This window comes from Lepisosteus oculatus, chromosome 1, assembly GCF_040954835.1.
Source record: "Lepisosteus oculatus isolate fLepOcu1 chromosome 1, fLepOcu1.hap2, whole genome shotgun sequence".
NCBI classification, from domain to species: Eukaryota; Metazoa; Chordata; class Actinopteri; order Semionotiformes; family Lepisosteidae; genus Lepisosteus; species Lepisosteus oculatus.
Window position 1 is genome coordinate 24,418,951 of NC_090696.1, and position 23,596 is coordinate 24,442,546.

Genomic DNA, 23,596 nt, shown 5'->3' on the forward strand with positions numbered 1-23,596 from the left:
ATCCCTCACTGATGGGTCACCATCTGTGATATTATCTGCCAAATACTGTACATCCAAAATATGGAACTGCGGACAAAACAGAAATGCTCAGGTACTGAAGTACTTTGTATTTAAAATATGATGATGATGCAATAATATTTTATTTCTGATTTCTCAGAATTGTATCCAGTATCAAAGCAGCTATGTTATACACACAGAGAAACTTACAAAAAATGCAAAGTACAAATCATTTCACACCACTCCTACAGGAATCTACACACTACACCAGAAACTTCAAATTTACTTCACCGACAATTACACTAATCCTCTATAATTACACATTACCCCTTTATTTTAGCACATAATCTAACTGATTGTACTTGCTCATAAAACATTACTCTTTTATTGTGAAGTTACTTATGGAATAATTTTAGTATGTGATAAAGGATTTCACCATTTTATTAAGCCTGCATCAAGCTACTCTAAGACATCCGTTTTATGACTGTTAATATTGTTAATATTGTAGCGTATTGCAGGTTCTTTCTCAGAACTAAAGAACAGTGGAGACGCGATTAACCAAGCACTGGCTTTATTTTACAACCACACCAAAACCAAACACAGGATCTACACACGCATGAGGAGACTGACGAACACGTACACACATTTAGGGTGGTAATTACCTAACAACACACTCTACTTTTACAGGACTACACAGGGCACTAGAATTACTAGGACATTATTTACACAGGCAGGGTCAGCCGCTGGTCATCGTGCTGACCCTCAGACTCTTCCCGGCTACCACTCCCAGCATGCCCAGCGGTACTACGAGCGCCTAGGGGCGCTACCTCCTCACCACCAGGCGAGGGCGTTACAATATTGTAGCGCCACGCGCGGCGGGACTACGGGATCGTATATAGTGGGGCAGAGGCTGAGAGACAGCCTCTTCCCTTCGTGTGTGTGTTAGTGTAGGTGCAGCGCTGTAACCCCTGTCCCTGTGTGTGTACCTTTCCCCAGTTCGAGTTAATAAATGTTAATAAAACCATTCCCTGAGTCCCCTGCCTGCTCCATTCTTCGCCGAGCCCGAATTCGTTACCCGAATTTTTACAATATATTTACTTTTATAGCTCATAAAAATATGATTCCAAACGTACTCACTTCACATAATGCACATGCCGTTCTGCCCTGTGCGCAGTAGTTTACCATATGACTTTATTTGCATTCTGCACGTTTTCCCTTTTTAATTAGTAATGCATGCGAAGGCTGCAAAGGAACAGGTAAAGGTTCATACTGAAAAGAAAAGCGACACCGCTTTTCGGCTGTGGACACCCGAAGAAGGTTCCACAGACGAAACGTTATCTCTTTTCTTGTCAGCATGGAATAAATCATTTTCCTTTGTAGTTATATTACGTTTTAAATGATCAAAATACTAGATTTTATAAATGATAAATTCTGACTGCAGAAATATTAGATTTTTTTTACTTATATCTGCATACACGCGTTTTGTCATCAGATACACGGAGGGATACACGCAAGGATGTTTGTCAGAGACGTAACTGTACATTGTGATGAAGGAAAATTACAAATTATGAAAGACTAAATTCAAATCCATTTTGGCTATAACTGTAGTTAACAGCGATAATAAGGATCCTACAGGTAAAACGTAGTTGCAAATCTATGTGATTTGTAGTGTTAATGACATCGTGTTTTTTAATGAATTACTTATTTTCCTGCTGTGTCAAAAATAATCTGGAAAAATAAGTACTATAGGTCTTTGTCTTATTGTGTTTTGTCATAAATATTCAGAATACTGAAAAATATCTCTTGCTTCTAATACCAACAAATAATAGAATTGATGGAAACCGGGGAAGAAATACGTCGTAGATCCCGGAAATGACTTTCAGTTTCATGACAATTTCCGTTGTTTTCTGTCTCCTAGAAACAGACCGCCTCATATTGCTGCATATTGTGAAATGTTACATCTCTAACCAGATGAATTTCAACTTTTTTAATTTGCTTAACTTTTGATTCGTTCTGCGGAAAAATGTAAATTTCATTTTTGAATAATAATATACCTTGAGCGCAAATCTGGTAAGTATAAGTAAAGAAACATTAGGCACATACATAATGTTAATGTATGTTCTTAAAGTTACATTATACCAAGCTAAATAATTAGTAGTTAAATGTTTTCTGATTCTTTTCTAAATGGTGTACTTAAAATTGATCTGATAGATATTTCATAGATTTTAATATACAACAGCCATTAGTATCTCCGTGGTTTGTGTATGGTTAGTAATATCCACATTAAGTGCGCTTTGATAAGCTAGGATATATTTTTATACAATTCCAGGAAGTAAAATCTTAAAGATGTACTGTAATTAATCGGTGTTTGACGTTCTCCTTTTCCTACGTGAGGTACCTTGTACCTTGGCTTTACAGCGTTTTGTCCTTGTATTTATTTTGTATTTATGCGCCCGCTTCACTTTTTTCTCCCCCCTCACAGAAATGTCTGAAGATCATTTCAGCACAACGTTAGCATATTCTAAAAGTCCCAGAGTTTCAAAAAGAACAACTTTCCAGGTATGAAGCTAGACCAACCTCTGTAAATAATTCAATTCTAGTTTAAAAAGTGTACCGTAATGACAGTGCTTCATTGCTTCAGTTCCTGTACATTTACAATTTCAGTAATATAGCACCTTGGTGAAAAACATATATACAGTGCAGTATGTAGATTGTTTAATGGGTAATCCATGTGTTGCCATTGTCAAGTATAACCACAATGCTAGTCTACATTAAAATTCTTAGATCAAGCTTTTACTGCATTGATTTGTTTTTCAAATACAACATTGGTTACTAAGTATGCCGTGCATGTGTTTATTTAAATATTCTGTCTTGCCTGCGCTAGATAACAATGCATTTATAAGAAAACCATGTCTTTGATTTCAGGATGAGTTGCAAGCAGCTATTTCTGCAAGAACAGCAAAATATAATTCTGAATATATGAATAATTACTCAGATGACTTTGAAGATGATGCTGATGATGATGGTAATTAAAGCTTCTTATCAAGCTTATAGACCTCATAGTCACGTATTTTGACCATTTAGTATCAAGGGATAGGATTAGATTTATCACAGTGTTTTTAGAAGATAAATGTCTGAACATTTTCAAAAACAACATTTTATGACAGTTTAGTTTGCAGATTATCGATGATTGGAAATTTAAGGCAGTGTAGATATTCTTTCCTGTCTATTGTCTTTAATGGCAAAAAACCTAACACTTTGTGTTTTAAATGCATTCTTCCACTACAAGTCAAACATAACTAATGCATGTTGTCAAATAACATGTATTAAGCACATTTTAATACATGTTGTTTGACTATAAAAGCAATACAGTTTTTATTTTGTGAACCAAGCTAAAAAAGTGGTTTAGTTTTAATGGTCTCCATTTTGTATATTGTAGGATTGACTTTGCAACATAAAAAATAAAATAAAAGTAATTAATACTTAATTTTAATTAATTTTCTTTTCTGTCAGTCACTGTAAAGATGTTTAAAAATTCTCTCAAAAAAGTGTTGTCCTATTTTCCAGGGGACATTTTACAGCATGATAGAAATACTGAAAAATTGTATAACTTTAAAAATTATAAATAAGCATAAGTGAAAATGGTGAGGTAGTTTTGTGAGTAGTTTGTTGGAAATATATATTATGGAAGAAAGCAGAGTTTACCATTTAGAGTTTAGATCAAAATTAACCAGTTAATAAGCAGTCTTTGTGCTGCTACTTCATAATGGCTTACATTTAATAAAAGCATAACTATAACTGTTCATGTGGGTAGCTGCATCAGCATGCGTAGGCTGCAAAGGAACAAGTAATAGGCTTATTCCATGCTGAAAAGATGGCATGGAATAAACCTATTACTTGTTCCTTTGCATACCTATTACTGTTTCCTTTTGTGGATAAGTCTTTTACTTGCTGTGCAGTCAAGTGAAGACTTAGTAGTTATTTTGATAATCTTTTTTATAGTTTAGAAATCTGCATACCATAAAACCATAAATACCATTACACATTTAATTTTTGCTTTTTGTTCTTTAATTAGCTTTTTGTTCTGAGATTGAAGCTGGCTCAGAACTCCCAGATGATTTTTCCTGATACTGTCTTCTACACTTTTTGTTTCATGTTGGAAATATTTATACTTCAAACAATTTATGTCGTTGAATAGTTGCGCTTTATGGTTTGACATTCAAGCCCATTTCTTTGCGTATTACTTTTTAAAAACAATTTAAAAATGTTTTAAGCATTTTTGAACAGCTCATACTGTGATTTATTTTTTATCTTAAACTATAACTGACTACTCTTTTTCAGATCTCTTTAAAGAATTGCTTAAGTCCAAAAAAACAAAGAGTGAAAGGTCCAAAATAGGGAAAAAGAAACATAAAATAAATGATTTTAAGCTCTCAGATGATGAAGAAGAAAATGTGAGGCCCAAGAGAGTGTCATTTTTGAAAACAAGAAGAAAAAGTTTCCCCACAAAAGAAGAGGATTCGGACATTGAAGTAAAAAATGGGGCAGAAGTTAAAAGAGAGGAAGAGTGTGGCCATCCTGAGTCCTCACCATCTCTTCAAACAGAAACTACTTGTCAAGAGTCTAAAACATTGGTGCCAACAGAAAGAAGTCACAGGGAATCTACTCTGTCACAGCCATCAGGAATGACTGCAAATTTGAGCAGAGAAAATGAAGAAAAACCTACCCCACAACTCAGAGAAAGCAATCTGAAACACACACCTTCCTCAGGTACTGTAGTAAAGTACTGTACGTTTTCAAAAGCTTAGCCCTTTTTAGTGTTAAGTGTAAGATCTTATGCCATTTTTTAAGAACAGTAAAAAATGTTGGGGTTTCCATCCACTGGAACAATGTACTCTAAAGAATCTTACTAGGATCTTCACAGCTGTAATATTTGGCCCACTGTTTAAAGAAAAGCCTTAGGCATAATAAAGTTGTAACTCATTGTACCTCATGCTTTGTTGTTGCATACTTTTACACCTTTGTGCCCACATCATTCAGTGGGGCATCAGTCACTTGTAGTGAGCAATATTTTGTATATTTTTTCATGTGTGGTACACACAGTGGCACTACAACAAAATCCATTGCGGCTTACGATATCATAAAAGGAAATAGAAATATAAAGGATTTACAGTTTTCACATGCAGTTAGGTATCTCAGTGCTGTATATGTGTGAAAATGGATGGGGATTCTTAAATTCAACTGCAAATTAGATGTGGTAAATTATTTTTGAATAATTTTGAATAAGAAAATTCTGGCTGGCTTTTTTAAATGTGTCATTTGTGTCATTTCAGAGATGGAAGAAATAATGTGAAAACTGGCCAAAAGAGCGCCTAAAGCGAAATATTATATATATATATTTTATTTTATAATGTGATGTCTGGCTCAATGTTCAATGACTATTTCTTGGTGTTCGTTTTATAGGTATCCTTGATGATGAAATTCCTAAGCCTCGGCCAAGGCAGAGAAGTCACAGAGGCAGCAGTAATACTGAAGAAGACAGTGTAGGTGGAAGTGAGAAATCACCAAGCAGGCCACCTACGTCATCAGTCTCCATACCCTTATCTGCTGAAATGACCAGCAGAGCATCATCATCTGAAGGAAAACAAAACTCCAGGAGCTCCAGTCCTCAGGTGCCTTATTTTGCTATTGGCTGTGCAGTTATTGTCAATTTGTGTGAGATCTGATAAATATGAACAGTTTTGGCTTTTGCCTTTTTTTGCCCTTTTCATCTAGCAGATTTTGTATTAATGGGTTTATTAATATTGACCTGAAAGTAAAACTGAGAGAAATATTTTAGGCTGGTAATAGTCAGCTTTGTTCTTTGAGTCACATTGAGCTCAACATGTTCTTGAGCTAAATCATGGCAAAAGGACTGAATTGTTTTTCTCAAGCAAATTTTATCCCAATGATTGGATGACAGAATAATCCCCAAATTTCCTTTGATGAGAATTATTTTTTTTATATAAAATTGTACTTTTGGAACAAAATCTAAACTTAGTATTTGTCAGTTTGTGAAGTTTTGCAAACTTTGAATCCAACCTAAAAATGCATATCATACAATATTACTATCAGATCAATTATATGTGTCCATTGCATAATGAAATACAGTGTACATCTGCTTTTCATATTTTTCCAGATTCAGAAGATGTATACCTAAGGGTTAAACAATTTTGGAGTAGCACAATACAATATACATTAAAATACTTGTGTAAGAAAGTTAGCCCATACTAAAAAATATACATGTGCTTTCCTCCTCTAATATATTTATGTATACTGTACACCGTTTATCCACACTGTATAATTTCTACAATAAATACATATACTGCAATATACATTTTATAAGCATGAATAATTGATTATAGAGAAGTAGGAGGGCAATTATTAAACCATTCAAATATAGTACTGTAACACTGTTGAGTTTTGAGAAGTATATACACTTTAACACAATTAAATGTAGTGTACCAACAAACAAAATGTAACACAACTACAAAATAATTTCACTTAGTCTATGCACTAAATCTTAAAATGTATGCTTATATTTTATAATAACTAAACGGAAATGTTCCCAGTTGTTCTTTTCTGAGTTCTGTAAACCATATATTTTTTTCAAAGATTTTGATGTCTGAGGCCATTGCAGACTTAACTGCTCTTTGTGTTTATATGGTCCTTATGTCATATAAAGAAGAATTGTTATATTTCCACATAAGCTTTCTTCCTTACCTAGCTTAGTCACAAGTTTCTTTGTAGTCCTTTCTGTTTAGTTTTTCTTTAGTCCTATGATTTTTAATTTTCAGGGGTGTCAAATGAGCATTCACGCACTATTTAGACACTTTTTAAGTTCAGTGCTTGATTTTGTAGCAAACAAAACAAGGCAAGTTTAGAACAGGTGGTTTGGTAGTTCTATCTGAATTTTTTTTTCAGAAACTCTGAGGGTCCTGTGGTACAGTAGTTGTATCCCGAAACTGACTCTGGTGATTCAAAAGCTGTCACCAAGCATTATTGAATCTCATTTAATTGAGGTTTGATCAGCAGTCTTGATTGTTTCCCACTCATACCTTTATGTTTGGGAAACGTCAAAATCCGAAGTCCAGTGAGGCTCAGATATTGATCGCGGAAATGCTCACTTGACACCCCAGGTAGGGTTAGTGTTAGCATTCACACACTATTTAGATACTTTTTAAGCTCAGTGCTTGATTTTGAGGCCCAAGTCAAATTTAGAAAGGTTGGTTTGGTAGTTCTATCTGAATTATTTTTTTTTTCCAGAAACTCTTGAGGGTCCTGGGTGATGCATTTCACCGTGTGGTAGTTGTTTCTTGAAACTGAGTTGGTGGGATCAAAATCTGTCACCAACTTTTATTGAGTCTCATTTAATATCAAGAGCTTTCATCAGCAGTCTTGATTGTTTCCCACTCATAACTTTTTTGTTTGGGGAACATGTCAAAATCCGAAGTCCAGAGAGGCTCAGATATTGATCGCGGAAATGCTCTCTTGACACCCCAGGTAGGGTTAGGGTTAGCATTCACACACTATTTAGACACTTTTTAAGATCAGTGCTTGATTTTGGGGCCCAAGTCAAGTTTAGAACGGGTGGTTTGGTAGTTCTATCTGAAAATTTTATTTTAGAAACTCTGAGGGTCCTGGGTGGCCCGGTGCAATGCGCAGAAGTTGTATCCCGAAACTGTGTCAGGTGGATCAAAAGCTGTCACCAATCATTAATGAATCTTATTTTATTTCAAGAGGTTTGATCAGCGGTCTTGATTGTTTCCCACTCATACCTTTATGTTTGGGGAACATGTCCAAATCCGAAGTCCAGAGATTCTCATATATAGATTGTGGAAATGCTGATTGAAGTGGTTTCCAAATAAAGCCATTAAATAGCACACACAAAGCGAATACTTCAGAAGTGAATGACAACAATATTTTACATGCAACAGTGCCAGTTTCTGGGTAGCAGTAGAACTGGAAAACTCCAATGCTATCAGAAAAGCATGTGCCATGTGATTTTCTTTATATTTCTGGTTTAAAATTTTTTTATAGAAAAATCAATTTTCCATTTGTTTTCTTCTCTCCTACTGCCTGAAACTATTTAAGGAATTTAAGGTCTTTTAAAGTGTGACCCTTTTGTTTCTTTTTTGCTTGTGCTCTAGAAACCTGAAACATATCATTCCATATCATCAAGATTTAGCAGATGTCCTTCCTCTACAGGTGATGGGCAGCTTTCCGACAAATCAAGACAGGGTTCTTTCACCAGAGGTATGGTTACCCAAAGACTAAGTTAGAAGAATTATTTTTCTTATGTGTAACTCTTAAATATCCTCACTTTATTTTGGATCTTATTGTTTTTAGAGTTGGAGTATTTCAAATTTGTGTCTTGTTTAGAGTGGAATCGTATAGAAGATAACAATGAAGAAGATGTCCAAAAATTATTTGCTCCTACAAAGCAGAAGGAATGCAGACCAGAGGAGAGTGTTAAATCTGCTGAATTATCTAGAGGAAAGGAAGTCACAAGACGGCATGCTTCATTCCATAGACCCAGTCTGAGGAAGGTAAAAAAAAATCATTGATCAGAAATTGAGAGAGGCGCCACTCTAGGATTTAAAATGGCAAGTTTTTCATTAGCAATATTCGTATTTTTAGTCTTGTGGGTGTTAGCTAAAGTTTGGTCAATAATTTTAGTCAGGTTTATCCAAAAAGTACTTGACTAAAGTGAATGTGGCTTAAATTGGTTCTAAAGATAAGACCCACTGCATCTTAATGAGATCCTAATAACTATTATACTACATTAGTATATTTTTTATAAATTAAGTATTATATTTTCATGTGTGTATGATTTTGTTTATTGCAGTGCTTGATTATATTTTATTTTGTTAATAGAGCAAAGGTCATAGTTCATAGTAACTTCTTTAAATTACAGACATCATGTTTTTAGGCTTCAAATTATTAATACTTATTATTTAACCTATCCAGTTATTTCCTTGAAGACACAAATGTGTGAAATGTGAAATATTTTGGTTGAAACCACTGAATCTGTTGCTGTAAAGGCACAGATATTTTTAATTATGTAACTATTTTAACTTCATAATCACAGCTTTTCATAGTACTCTACATTCCCATTTTCTTAATCCAGATTTACATCAACTTTCCATTTAAAAGTAATTACAGATGTACGTTTTGTATGTGTGCATCTTTAAATTTAATTGAGCTGAAATCTGTCCAGTATAAATATTTTATTTTTAACTACAGTATGATAAATTAGACAACATACAATCCATCAACAATTGCAGTGATTTCTTATAAATAAGAGAACACACCAAGATGTTGTGCCTACGTTTAATTTGCAGTATCTATCATATATTTTCTGCAGCATAAGCAATTGTAATTCCATTATTTCAAACTATTGGTATGACTAGAACTGGAATGGAGCATGTGCTGTATTTTCCTCATGCCCACTCTCTTTACATATTGTTTCTTACTTCTAGACATTTACCCTTGTGGTATAAATTAATTAAATAATGTGGTAATATGTTTTACTGACTAGGGAGAAGCTGAGGATGAGCCAAATGGTGATATGGATGGAGCAAGTCCAGCTGATGAAAAACCATCTGATAACAGGTCACTTTTGTGTGATCTCTGATCTCTCTTTCATTGCCCATTTCTAAAGAACATAGTTTTGCCATCCAAGGTTAGGAAAGGTTGTCTCCTATCACAATATAGGAAATTATATTTTCTTAGCCAGACCGTAAAGCTTTTGGTCAAGACAATTCCATTTTGTTTTATATGAGCTAAAGAGAATTGAATTACTCAGAAAACTGTATACTCAGAGAGGTGAAATTATAATTTTATATTAAGTAGGATTGAATAAGGAGTAATGAAAATATCTAATATATTTTGTCTTTGAGACACCAAATATCTAGAAAGATTCTGTTCAAGTCACTTGATGTTAAAAAGTTAAACAGTCTTGCTCTTTGTTAAGTAAAGTGGACATCCCAATAAATGTACATAATATTTATTTAATACATTAGATTAACTTTAATTTTAGTGACAATTGTTATTTGCATGTTTATTTTACACATTTTATGTTTTAAATTGCATCTAATTTCAGGTCTTTAAGTTCTTGTTCACAGAGCAAAAAGCAACAAAACCTTTGTTCATACACAACTGAATCTCGTTACCTGGGGACACTAAAAGTTTTAGACCAATGCACTTCTCAAAAGGAGATTCACACTGAAGCAGCTGACTCTCTCCGGGCTATAATTTACCAAGTAGGAATGTTGATTTCTTCACTTAGAATGTATTTTTGTTTATTACAAAATCTGATTTCTTTATTCCAAAGCTTGTTTCTTTATTCAAGCTATAAAATTCTAAATCAAGTTTTTCATTCCTGAAAAAAATAATTGATATAATTCATATTTTTATAGGCTTTAGGTTTCTGTGACAATTATAGTTGTATTATTATTGAATAGCTTGCTAAAAATGTTGTACACAGATTTATTATATTCGCTCCTGTGTAAATGTTACAGCCTCTATTTAATTTATTAATCTTTTAATATGTGGATAAAACTAGTACAGCTGATCAAATATTGAGAGATGTGTTTGCTAAAAAGATAAATTATTTGAAAAAATAGTCATCAGATTTAGATTTTCGTTGCATCAAAACTAAGAAGAATTTGGTTGTATTCTTTGTAAAACAATGAGCATATATTTACTGAGGCCCCAAAATAAATAAAGGTAAATTACCTACTTTCCTTATCTCCTGGAGTCACCATGTAATTTACATGTACAGAATTCAAACAAATTACTTTACTGACAAAACGTCAAGTAATGTAGTTATTTATCAACATTTGGAAAAAAAACATTCTTTACAGGACTGGCTAAAAAAGAAAAAACAAATTTTACAAGCAACTCTAAAAACTAAGAAACTGGAGGAAAAGCATAAGGAAGAGAAGAAAAAGGAGGTATGGAAATGTCTTTGGAACATATTAATTTTTGATGATGTGGAGATACTTTTACCCAGTGTATTATCTGGTAAGAGTTCATCTGAATGTGCTTCATGTTTATGTTATCATTAAGACCTTTAATAATTTCAGTCCCAAAAATAAAATGGAATGCCAGCAGAGGGAGCAGGAACACCATTAAGGTTTAGGTTATTTTTTCAAGGTCTCTCTCTTCCTGTCTCCTCTCTTTGTTGTGGTCTCTCTCCCACTTTTCTCTGTCTTGATTTGATTTTATGTGGTGTCTTTCTGGACTGTTGATTGACACTTAATAATTTGCCCAGAATTTAATTATCTAAAGTAAACAAAGATAAACTTTTTGATTGCTTCGATTACAGATTCTGGACACCCTACATCTCAGAAAACATCCCATTTGCTTCCCAACATTGCCCAGTGTTCCCACTTCATCTAGATTTTTAGAGAAACTTTCTAGTCACCTATAGCTGTAACAGTATAACTTACAAAGTACAATAAAAGTATTAAATATTGAAGTAGTAGTGTAAAGGCTTTGTGGATTTACGCTTGTTGAATAGAAAGTTAAAATATAAGAAGAAACTTAATACAAAATAAAGGGAATATATTGGTACTTTTGCTTAGCAATTGTATTTATTTTATCATTTGAAGGGTCTTTGAAAGAGTACATCTCCTTGTGCCTGATGAGTTAATGGTAAAATAAGATTAGTAGTTAATAGATACAGAATTCTCCAGCCATTTCTCCACAGCTATAAAGCTACATATAGTGCATAAAGTCATGCATTCTACTCTCATTATTAAATGTACTTCCAGTATTTTTCCACTTGTGTTCTCTGGTTCATTAGGTTTCCAATCTGTTTGTAAAAGATATAGAATTTTTTTTTTAATCTGATATAATCTTTTTTATAGGAAGAATTGAATAAAAAGGAGGAGGCAAAGACCTCCTTTCAAGCTTGGAAAGAAAAGAAAACAGAAGATATTAAAGCTAAAGTAAAGACAAAACAAGAAGAGGACATGAAAAAACAAAAAGAAAACGAAGAGAAAGTGGAGCGAAAGGAAATAGCAAAAAAGGCAGTAATGAAATTAATCTTTCCTGTTTTCATTTTTTGTGATTAAACGATGGAACCAGCACCATGGATTTAAGTAGACCGAAGTAATATAATTTATACCAATGTAGTCCTGGATCCAGTGCTGCAAGAGAGGGAATGCAGAGGCTCCCGACGCAGCACCAGCTCCATTTTAGCGATAGTCTGACTCGCCATCCAGATACGTTTCTGTCACAGCGAGAGGCCTAGAGTAGAACCCTCATCATCTGAGGGTACCAAGTACGAACAGGGGAAATCTCAATTTAGAATAAGGGAAAACCAGAAGGGAGCTTTTTACAAGACTAACCAATTCTGGATACTCCCAAAACAAGTACATACATACCATAATTAACCAAAATGATACTTATGATACCAGTCACAAGGGGGTTTATACACTCTGGAAGAAATTTAAGAAGATTCAACAGTTTGTATTTCTGGACACAGAATATATATTATCCCAAATATTATTGTGGAGTATGTCTTCACCTGTGACATTTAATTCTCCGTTGCAGATATTAACTATTTCCAAGGGCTTATATGAAGCCTGTTATAAAAATAAAGGAAGCTAATCCCTCTGCTTTTGCCTTTATGTAAAACATATTATTCATTTAGTGTATAGAACTTTGCACACCAAAGGACACCATAGGTATGCTTTGCAGAACAGAGATGTACAATAAATACATAAAGAAGAGCCTGTAAGTAATCCTGCTGTGATTGCAAATGCTGAAATGAACAAAGACCATCATCTTTCTGCTAAATTATAAATTTACTTCTAGCTTTGTTTCTTAACAGGAGAATTGGCATGATTTTGTATTCTTTTCACTGGACAACAAACCTTAATTTTGTAATTATCAGGCCAAAACATAACCTACAATATCAAAGAGATACCCCAAATAAATCAAATCTTGATACCTACAGTAAATGGCGACACTAGACTTTCTTCAAGTGGATATCCAGATAAGAGGAATATCAGGGTATAATCAATCAGTGGACACAATTCAAGGGCACAGTGGTAAAGGCAGGCCTCCTTGAAATCTGTCACTAGCAGAGAGGCGAATTTAATATGTGGTTGCTTCCCTTTCCATATGAATTTCAAAATAGGAAAAGAAGATAATCATAGAACACATTCATTCATCATAATGGAGTCCATCTGTTCACAGTAGTGTTTAGCCTTTTAAAATGTTATACAATTGTGTGTTCTAAAGGTCTGTAAGAAGAACAAATCTCAATATCAAGGTATTCTCAAGTGATCAATGGCACAGCTGAAGGTACACTGCAGGGTTTAGAAGTAATGCAGATTTGGACCAATTTGTTTCATATCATGATAAAGCCCCCCAAATTATTGACAATAGTTAGCAGATGATGCAAGACCTGAGAGGCATAAATATAGCTCTGTGCCATCTGCATAAAGCAAAATACAAAACTGAGCATTATTAACAGCAATATCATTTGAAACATTAAATTGTTGAATAGGTAGAACTAGAGGTTCCAAATCAATATGAACAAAGGTTAAAATTGGCATTCCTGCTAAATGCCTCTAGGAATAGTGAATTGAGAACATTTGTTGTGTATTAATTTCATTACAGTTAAGAGTTACCATGTATTTTTTTTATCATAGTAGTGTAACCTGATCCCAAGACCATGTCATGCAGAACTTACCATAGGTATTCCCACTCAAACTGATCAAACATCTTCTCTGCATCTAATGAAAAATTGAACAAGGGAGCAAATGCCTGTATTTGTATGTAAAATATGAAGAAGATGGCAAACTTTATCAGAGTCCAGATGCCCTTTAATGAAAAGCCCATCTGATCATAGTGAACTAGATTTGTCATGTAGACCTCCAGCTGGTGTGATGGCAACTTATCATATAGCCTGGTATCTAAATACATCAGTAAGATGGACCAATATCTTGTGGAGAGAGCAGGATCTTTATCTTTTTAATATGGATGTAGTGCAATATTAATATCCCTTTGAAAAGAACCTTTCTCGATGACCTGAAGTATTATGCCTAGCTAAAGAGCGCTTAATTAGGGCAAGAAAGTCAGGAGGGATATCATTAATGCCAGGAGACTTACTGCTTGTAATGTCCTGAACGTCTTTCTTTAGCTCAGACAGATATAGGCTCCTTCAGCACAGCTGCCTATACTGGAGCAAGACTAGCTAAGTAATTAGAGATACTTCCTATCTCTATCATGAGACTGCATACCCAAACTATCACTTAGATTAAAATATAGTAAATGTGACATTTATCTACATGAGATACGGAAAAGCAGATACCTGTGTATCTGCATAGCATTTACTGCAACGTTTCAAAGCTAGTAAGTGGCACATATAAGAAATTGGCCATGATGTCCAAGCAAAAATTAAATTATTTTCTCATTATAGTAAATTTTAGTGCAGTAGCCTCAGAAAAACAGCTGTTTTGAATGCCCTAGGGAAGCCAACTTGATTTTCAGTTCTGTAATTTGTGAGCAAATGGAAAAGGAGTCCATCTTTTTCTGGCCACTGCTATTTCAGATAAAGCCAGAGGCAAAAGCACATAGAAAAGAACTACAAATTGACAGCAATAAAGAGAGTCCAGGGAAAGGAATGCTAGGCTTGGCTTTTAATCCCAGTGAGCCTGTTATGTGATCTCCCAAACATTGATTTTGCTTTCTTTTATTTCTGCTTTAGTGGTGCATATACTCTACCAACATTCCGAGTATATTAGGATTTTCTCTGCTTTCTGTTTTATTCTGTTGTGAAAAATAATATTTGAATGTATCTATGTAGCAAAATCGGATTCTTGGGCTTGTGCCCTCGCCGCTCCCACCCCAGTTTGTCACTCACAGCATGGGCTCAAACCCAGGTCTCTGGCATCGCTCAACAGGGGTCTTGCCGGCTGAGCTAAAGAAGACCTTCCTCAGCCTGGGCAGCCAACATCCCTGTTATGCGCAGGGGCGTATTTATTACAATATATTTCTTTTTATTTTTATATTTGGTGTACTGTGCCTGCATTTTACCTACATAAATTGAATTTTAGAACTTTGAATGACATGAGAAATCAAGGTGCTCGTTGAGAGCCCAAAACAGGCTGGGTTATATTTTAGCTGGAGGTCCAGTCATTCTAAATCCAAAATAAACTTACGTGAGGTTCAGCACTGCTCTGTACATAGCGAAAAAATAGCGAAAATCTTTTTACAAAATGGTATTGGCAGAGTTTCATACTGTTTGGCATACAATTTCATTATAGAAAACAATTTTGTGTCTTTGTAGGTAGATCTAAAGTATGTATTTAGTATTCATAGTAACTTTTCTTTTCAAGATTGATGTTTTTGTATTGAATTTTATAGTTATTGCATTATATTGCATTAAACACCCAAGCTGGTTCATAAACAGTAAGCATTTGTGCTTGTATTTCTAACATTATGTTTGCATTTAATTAATTTAAGTTCATTAGTGTTATGTGTTTCTATTTTCTTTCTAGGTTTTTGAGAAGTGGAAGGAGGAAAAAGATGAACATCTTAAAGAGAAATTTATGAAACAGAAACAAGCTGAAAAAAAACTGAAGCAGAAACAAGAGGAGGAGAAGGAAGAGAGGAAAAGAGACTGTAACGCTACATTTTCAAAATGGTAATAGCAAATAAAGATGTATTCTGTTGTGACTTAACAGCTCCCTACTATACCATCTCTTACTAAAGAAGATAATGAATGAAGATAATTCCCAAAGAAACTGAAATGTAATTGTAAAAGGCTTTGCTACAATGCAATGATTCATACAATTTCAGTACACTTTGCATACTTATTTTGTAGTTTTTGTTAAGGTCTAAACACAATAGCATAAATATGCTGCATTTCTTTCTTTACAAAACTGAAAGTGAAAAAACTAACTGTAGATATGTGACGAATTGTAGATAAAATACAAGAACATTAGGAACTTACAGTACCTAAGAAGAGGCCATTTGGATTTTACTAACGAATTATTCTGAGGATCTCATCTAGCCATTTCTTGACATAAAAAATCTCTTGCTTCAAGAGATTATGTCATTATGATTTATTTGCTTTGCAGAATCCCTGATTCAGAGCAATGTACAAAAATTACATAAAGTAAATGCTAAATCATTGAAATACAGCAGAAAAAAAAATTCACAACTTATACATACCACCTCTTAAAAAAGAGTATCAGACATTGCTGGTTTTATAGGGAAGTAAAATTTAAAATAAAAAATAACAGGAAGAAACTTTACATTCAACTGTTTTTTTCTCAAGTTATACTGGTTGTAAATGTATGCCTTAAATGATATCTGTAATGTAGATATTTTTAATAGATCCTATAATTGAACAAAAAGCATTATGTTCAAATCTAGTGTCTCAGTAATCTTTACTTGTGTAAGTAATCAAGGTAAACATTCCTTAGGACCTGGTGAAAAAGACTACAGTCACATGGGAAAGGCCAGTTTTATTTCAAATAGTATTTCTTTCAAGTCTTACAAGAGGGAATCAACATGAAGTATATGTTAGATGGGTGCAGTAAAGATAAGATCACTTTATTAGCAATATACATTTTCTTGCATTAGGAATTCATTTTTTTCATATACCCCAGCTTGCTCTTCATGAGACACAGACAGGAAAAGAAGCTTGGGGTCAGAGCACAGGGTCAGCCATTGTACAGCACCCCTGGAGGAGTTGGGGTTAAGGGCCTTGCTCAGGGGCCCAACAGGGTAGGATTCCTCTGCCAGCCACGGGATTTGAACCAGCAACCTTCCAGCCACAGGCACAGAGCCACAGTGCCACTGCAAATTTTGTAGATAGTATTTAGTAAGGATGAGATGATGGGAAATGCTTGGAGGCTTGAAGAACATTAAAATAAAGATTGCCCAGCAGCCTGCCATTCAAGTGATCAATCCCAGTGTGCGAATGGATCCGTGTAGTGTGGATGGTCTCTGACACTCAAGAAGCTATCTGTTGCTGCCTGTGATCCAGTGTGTCAAACGGAGTAAAAAAGTAATTTGTCCTGAGTTAAAAAACGGTATATACAGTTTATGTTTGTGGAACTTAAAAACCAAAAATGTACACATTTTCAGTAAATCAAGAACTACCTGTACGGTATCTATTCCATCACATTTACAATCTGTATCTTTTTGTAATTCCTAGGAATGAGACAAAAAAAGAAGTTATCCTTAAGAAGCTCAAGAAGGAGAGACAACAAGAAAAAGTTCAAAAAGAAGAAGAAAAATATGAAAAGGAAGAGAAAGAAAAGATGGCGTTAGAAATGTATGAAAAATGGCTGGTATGTGCAATTATATTTATAAACCTTGTGAAATTACAGTAAGGGTGATAAGAATATTACCAGCACAATTAACTACAAGAAAGTGAGAGATTTCAGGAGTATACTTTTGTTTGTTGTTATCATCCTTTGAAAAATAAAACTTTATAGCAGCCTGTTCGATTTAAATGTATGAGTTTTAGAGGTCCTACACTTTATATTTTAACTATATAACTGTTGTCTATAGACAGGGTTAAGAAAATACAAAATACAGAGTGGGATAATCAGTTATTATAACACCCAAATTGTAAAAGATACGCCAAGGATTATGTTATGTCTTTATGTATTTGTAATTCCCTTATTAATAACATGATAAAAAGATAAAAGTAGCACATTAATAACATTTGGATGTTTGAAATATTTTTTTCCTCAGAGAAAAGTGGCCCTACAGTAGGTGTTAGTATGTACATGTCCGTGGGTCTGCCCTGTGATAGACTGGTGTCCCATCCAGGGTGTATTCAGCCTTGTGCCTGCTGCTTGCCGGAATAGGCTTCAGCCCCCCTGTGCCCTGGATTGGAAGAAGTGATTAAAAAGTGGATGGATGGAAAGTTCTATTTTAAGAATGATTGTCAGTGTACACCAGAAAATAGGAACAAAAATGAAAAAAAATATTCTGAGTATTGCAGTGTGACTTAAGTACAAGTTCTAAAATAGAAACAGTGATAAGCTGTATAATGTGAAGTGTATTTAAATATAGATTTGTGGTGGTCACCTTCTATGAATTTAGTAACAGTGTAGAATACTGTCAGTGAGGATGAGTGCAAAATCAAATACCATTTATTTTTGTGCATGAAAAATCTCTCAAAAATAATTAGGTATTAATCTTGACATCATTTTCATATTTATAGGCAAAAAGGCAAAACGTTAGCATAGACACACTGCACCAAAAATGTTATATTTTACAAGGCAAAAGATCTGAGAATATTGGAATGTTGCCCATCATGTTACAATATAATTTATTGCTTCTTTGGAATTAATCCAGAGGAAGAACTGGTGACCAAATGTGATAGATTGTTGGAATTGCATCTGGTTTTTTTATGTTCTTATGCACATTACAATACACCTGCTGTTCAGAAAGTGCTGTTCATCATCCTGTGGTGGTGTCCACATAGAATGTTCATTTCAAGTAGTTCCAGAGAATCATTTTGTTTGCAGGAGGCATTTCTTCCAGAGCACTGTCCTGCTTCACAGTTTCTTATGTCTTCAGAACATTTTGAACTACCATGATTTCAACATTATTTACATTTCTTTTGACACAGCTTTCTTCTCTTTTCTGTTCTTGAGTTCCTCTTTTCCTCATTTAGGCTTGTTTAAACGCGGAAGGGTGCACAGTGCAGCTCAGTGAAGTTTTGAATCAACTTTATTCTTATCAAAAGGCCTTTCCTGAGCGTATTAAAATGAGGAATACAAATGTATCTTCTCCTAATGTCTTCTCTGTAAACAATTATTCAGAAAGGTCTGTTTCAAGGTCTCTGAATCTGAAGGTCTCTTAATGCAAGTACAGACCCAGCCAATCTCTTGTGTTACCATAACTGTCAAGACACAAAACATATATTTAACTATTTAAGGGCATACATACATAGTACAGCACCAGTCACAGAATGCGTATTCTAATGTTCAATTGTCCATGTTCATTAGTCATCCAAACAACTATAGTGGTTACACCCAATACATCTGCCTAAATTCTACAAAAGAATAAGTACTGCAGCTGTCTTCTGAGTTTCTGCAGTCTTCTAGCTGATGGGAGGTTATATAACTTGTGTTGTAACTTCAGAGAAGTGTGAAAAGTGGTACCTTGTGAGCAAGTTTTGCAACTTTCCCAAAACGTGTACATAAACATTTCAAATCATTATTTTTCTTCCAGGAGAAGAAAGAAAGACAAGAAAAAAGAGAAAGAAAGCAAAGAAAGGTTCGTGCTGTTTTACAAGATGAGCCACCTCCTCCTTGGAGCCCCCCCAATAAAACTATACCCTTTGGGAAATAATGTCATTAATGTATTTTACATGCAAATTACATCATTTCAATTAAATATCAGAATGGGAAAGTGTATTTTTAACTTGATTGAAAAAATATGTGCATATTTTTGTGAATGTAAGCGCTATCTTGTTTTTAATGTTGTAGTTATTTTTAAAAAATGTTTTGCATTTATAATTCAAAGTTTTAAACTTGCTGATATCATGAAACAAATAAGCACCTCAAATAACAGATTACATAAAGAGTCTCTTGTATAATTTTATGATTTCAGTAATGTTGTTTGTTTACCTTAACAAAAAATGTTCAATGCCAGCTTAATACCCTTTGGGGCGACAATATCAATTTATAGCAAAATGCTGTAGTCCTTTGCTTTTTAAGTAACAGGATATGTTTCTGCTATTTTACTGAACTATATAATAGTTTCATGCCCATGTGTGAAAGGGCCTGAGCCTAACTAAGGTTGCTCATGAGGTAAGCAATCTTTTTTCGGTCATCACAAATATACATAAAGACTTGCTCTTCACAAACACCCAACACCAACTTTCACTGTGCAGCATAAGTATATGCCATACCTATTTGCACCCATGTGCAAATTTTATTAGACCTCTAGTGGCAGATCTGCTGAAATAACACTAACCCTGACATATCTTATGTGAAAAGCTGGGCTTCAGCTCCTATATCCTGGCTTGAGGGATCTTGTTTTCCCACTGTCCAACTACAAAAAGGTGAAATTCCCCTACCTTTTTTTCTTAGTGGGATGTCTAATCCAAAAAGAAAATATAAAATCTCTTATAAAATGTCTTATAAAATATTATAAGAATAAAACTATTTTCTTTCTGTTATCTTCTACTGTTTTTATACTGCACAATTGCATGTGCTGGAGTTTCAATAGTAACTTCCCTTCTGCTCTACAGCTGTTTTAATATCCACACTAGTCATTCTCCTCTAATACATGTGACAATTCTTTAACCCATGGTTTAAAGGTTGGAATCAAGAGTACATGGTTTCAGGTGGAATTACCAGCCACCTTCCCACACTTGTTTTTATTATCTTTCTTTCACTATTAGTGGTACTAACTGACGTGCTCTAAACTTTCAGCTGACTGGAGCATCACATATTTTATCTTAATTTGGTGATTCAAGTTCATGACTTGTCATGATTTTAATACTGTGATCATTAAGAAATGTAGGCGTAGTTAGACAGAGCAGCACTGTGTAAAATAAAGCATTTAAAAATGTTAATTACAAGAGCATATGTTCATAATAGTGAAAAGAGTTCAAAATGACAGAAACTTTTAATAACTTTGCAACCTTGAGCAGTTAAATTTTTAAGGTTAAGCATAATTGAATTCTGAAAAAGTAACTTTTTTTGGTTTTTGTTTTTTACCCCTTTGAATTCTTAGTAACTGAAGGTAACATTTAATGAATCATAAACCCCCAATATTATAAATACTTAACATCATTCCATTTTCCTTCTCAAAAGAGAATAATAAGGCTATGTTGTCGATATTATTTTTACATAAAATGTTTTGTGAAAGTTTTGATATTTTTATATACAGTTTTGTTCTTAGCAACACATTGGGCATACTGTAATTGAATAAATGTTGAATGTCTAGACTAATTGTAAAATGGTGCAAAATAATGTTTGAGAACCAATAAAATCTATCATTTGTCTTTTTTAAAGAGGACATGCATGTTTGTTTAGTTGTCACTAGGTAAAAAGTATTTGTTTAATAATCCTTACCAGATATAAGCACTTTTCTGGACGCTCCACTCAAAGTGCTTTACAGGTAATAGGGATTCCCTTTCACCACTACCAATGTGTAGCCCCCACCTGGGTAATGCAACAGCAGCCAAAGTGCACCAGTATGCTAACTACCTATCAGCCTTATTTACTTTTTATACTTTATATTTTTTATTAACTTTTCCATTTCTGAGTAACAAGTTGAGATACATTGTTCCTATAATTACTTCCATTGACTGGTGTACTCCAGTCAAGTAATTATGTGCCTTGAAGAAGAGAGTTGATTACTTCAGAGGTAATTTAGGTGTGTCAAAGCAAGGGGGTGAATACTTATGCATTCAATTATTTTCTGTTTTTCATTTTTGATTAATTTAGTAAAATATCTGGATTTTTAAAAACTTTTACATTATAGAGTACTTTGTAGTAGTTCAGGTCGGTAGCTGCATCAGCATACGTAGGCTGCAAAGGAACAAGTAATAGGTTTATTCCATGCTGATAAAAGAAAGAAAACACAATGTTTCGGCCATGGAGCCTTCTTCGGGTGTGGAGAAGGCTCCATGGCCGAAACGTGTTTTCTTCTTTTTTTCAGCATGAAATAAACCTATTACTTGTTCCCATAGAGTACTTTGTGTTTACTGAGTGGCAAAAATTCTCAGTTAAACACGTCATGGTTCCATGCTGTAACACAACAGAATGTCAAAATCGAAGGGGGGTGAATACTTTTACAAGGCACTATCTTGGATTAAACAGACGAATTTCACAACTCTTTTATTCTGTTTCTGTTTCTCAAATACTTGTGCAGTGGCAGGTCATATTATTACACTGAGAATTAAGATTTCAAATAATCTTTCTGTGGTCTTCACGAGACCATTATTTAGCAGATTAGGGCTCTCAGTATTAATGCAGGTGAAAAGAGCTTCTCTGAGAAGCAACATCCAAAGTCTGACACAGTGCAGGAGATTCTCAAACCAACCCAGTCTGGCTCCCTTTAATATGACACCCTTCGTTTTGCCCAAGACAAAGGGTCAGAGGTCACTGAGGAACCTGCAGGATGCTTATCGTGATAATACCTGATGAAATCCTAACCAATCAACAACTGCGATTTTCTAGTTTGAATGACAGTGCACAATTTCTTAGGTTGGATAGTTTCTGGCTTACTCTTTTCTCTCCATCTTGCGACTTTACCAACCACTTGACTGCAAGCATTCTGAGTCAGGACTTCAAATTTGTTCAAGATGTCAGGCTGATAAATTGAGTCAGTCAAGAACAGAATACTGCCAAAGGTATGCTTTCTGCAGCAGAAGAAATCTTGTGTTTTGCCCCCCATAATATTTTCACTTAATCAATGGAATTAGGTGTAAAGAATAAGTTGGACTCTTTTGTTGACATTCTGAAAGTCTGAGCATATTCAGTAAAAAACTGTAACGGGGACAAACCAAGATTTTCCCATCCATCTTGCTTGCTGCCTGACCCAAGCAGACCACTGTGTATGGACTGTTTACAAAATTCAACAGACTGCAAATAATCTGTATCAACAATTAATAGCAGTGGTCAAAGCACTCTCATAATTTACTTTTACAATTTCTGTTTCACTATATTAAAACCCCTTAAATCACTGTACCAGTTATAAATTGTTAAAATGAATGCTCTGATTTTTATAAAGATATAATTTTATAATATATCTAATATATAATATATTTATATTATTTAATAAAGTTATTATTGCAAAAATAATTAATTTACTAAACACCTAAAGGAAGTTAAAATAAAACTTAAAACCCTTAGAAAAAGGTCATGTTTCATATTATTGTTCAGTGTAGTTTAGAAACCAGAGTGTGTCTTAACAGAATACATGATTTTGTATACAGAAATAACATCCTCTAAGATGAACATTATATGTGGGGTTGGTGTTAGGTCAATTGCTTGTGACAGAATGATAAACATATTAACCCGTGTGTTGACTTGCATGTGACACCTTATAGTCCAAGCACAAAAAAATCTTAAGTTAAATCAGCAAAAATCCCCAGCAGCTATTAGGATCAGCAGAAAAGCATCAGCTTCAGGATGTTGATCTGCCCAACTGACAAATGAAAAGCTCAGTGCAATTATCTGACCCAGAATCAGAAGAAAGTCTTATCTAGCTCTGTAGGTGTGTGTGTATGAGCTTGGATATAAAAATAGGAAATGGGGGCAATTACTTACATCCATGTGAATTCAATGTAAACTAAAACAAATCAGTTAGGAATCAGCCTACAGTACAAATAATACAAAAACAAGTGGAAAAGAAGTGCAGGAAGAAGCACTCAGTCGCTTACTGTAATCCAAGTCCTTCAACAGCCCATTGATTGTACTGGTCACAAATCTCTCAGTCTCCCCCTATTCCTTCTGCATAGCACGCTCACAAACAATTCTCTGAAAACCACAGAGACTGATCTGCTGATCATTTTCAGAGAGACAATATATCAGAGCATGAGAAAAACCCC

At 34.3% G+C, this 23,596-nt stretch overlaps 1 protein-coding gene across 3 annotated transcripts; it reads left to right on the top strand.

Moving 5' to 3' along the window:
• The first annotated feature begins 1,499 nt into the window (after positions 1–1,499).
• map9 (microtubule-associated protein 9) lies at positions 1,500–21,035 on the top strand. Of its 3 annotated transcripts, none has more exons than XM_069188026.1 (15): positions 1,500–1,632; positions 1,916–2,067; positions 2,480–2,556; positions 2,923–3,022; positions 4,339–4,767; positions 5,461–5,669; positions 8,187–8,292; positions 8,419–8,585; positions 9,578–9,651; positions 10,142–10,301; positions 10,905–10,994; positions 11,913–12,077; positions 15,558–15,703; positions 16,674–16,791; positions 17,225–17,314. In XM_069188026.1, the coding sequence occupies exons 3-15, from the start codon at positions 2,482–2,484 to the stop codon at positions 17,228–17,230; spliced, it is 1,845 nt and encodes a 614-aa protein (XP_069044127.1). In that variant the 5' UTR covers positions 1,500–1,632; positions 1,916–2,067; positions 2,480–2,481; the 3' UTR covers positions 17,231–17,314. The 3 variants fall into 3 exon arrangements, with proteins under 3 accessions (XP_069044127.1, XP_015200233.2, XP_069044108.1); XM_015344747.2 differs by lacking the exon at positions 16,674–16,791 and adding an exon at positions 19,261–21,035 and having other exon boundaries at positions 1,501–1,632; positions 11,913–12,074; positions 17,225–17,360; XM_069188007.1 differs by lacking the exon at positions 16,674–16,791 and adding an exon at positions 19,261–21,035 and having other exon boundaries at positions 1,504–1,632; positions 17,225–17,360.
• Positions 21,036–23,596: the final 2,561 nt, after the last annotated feature.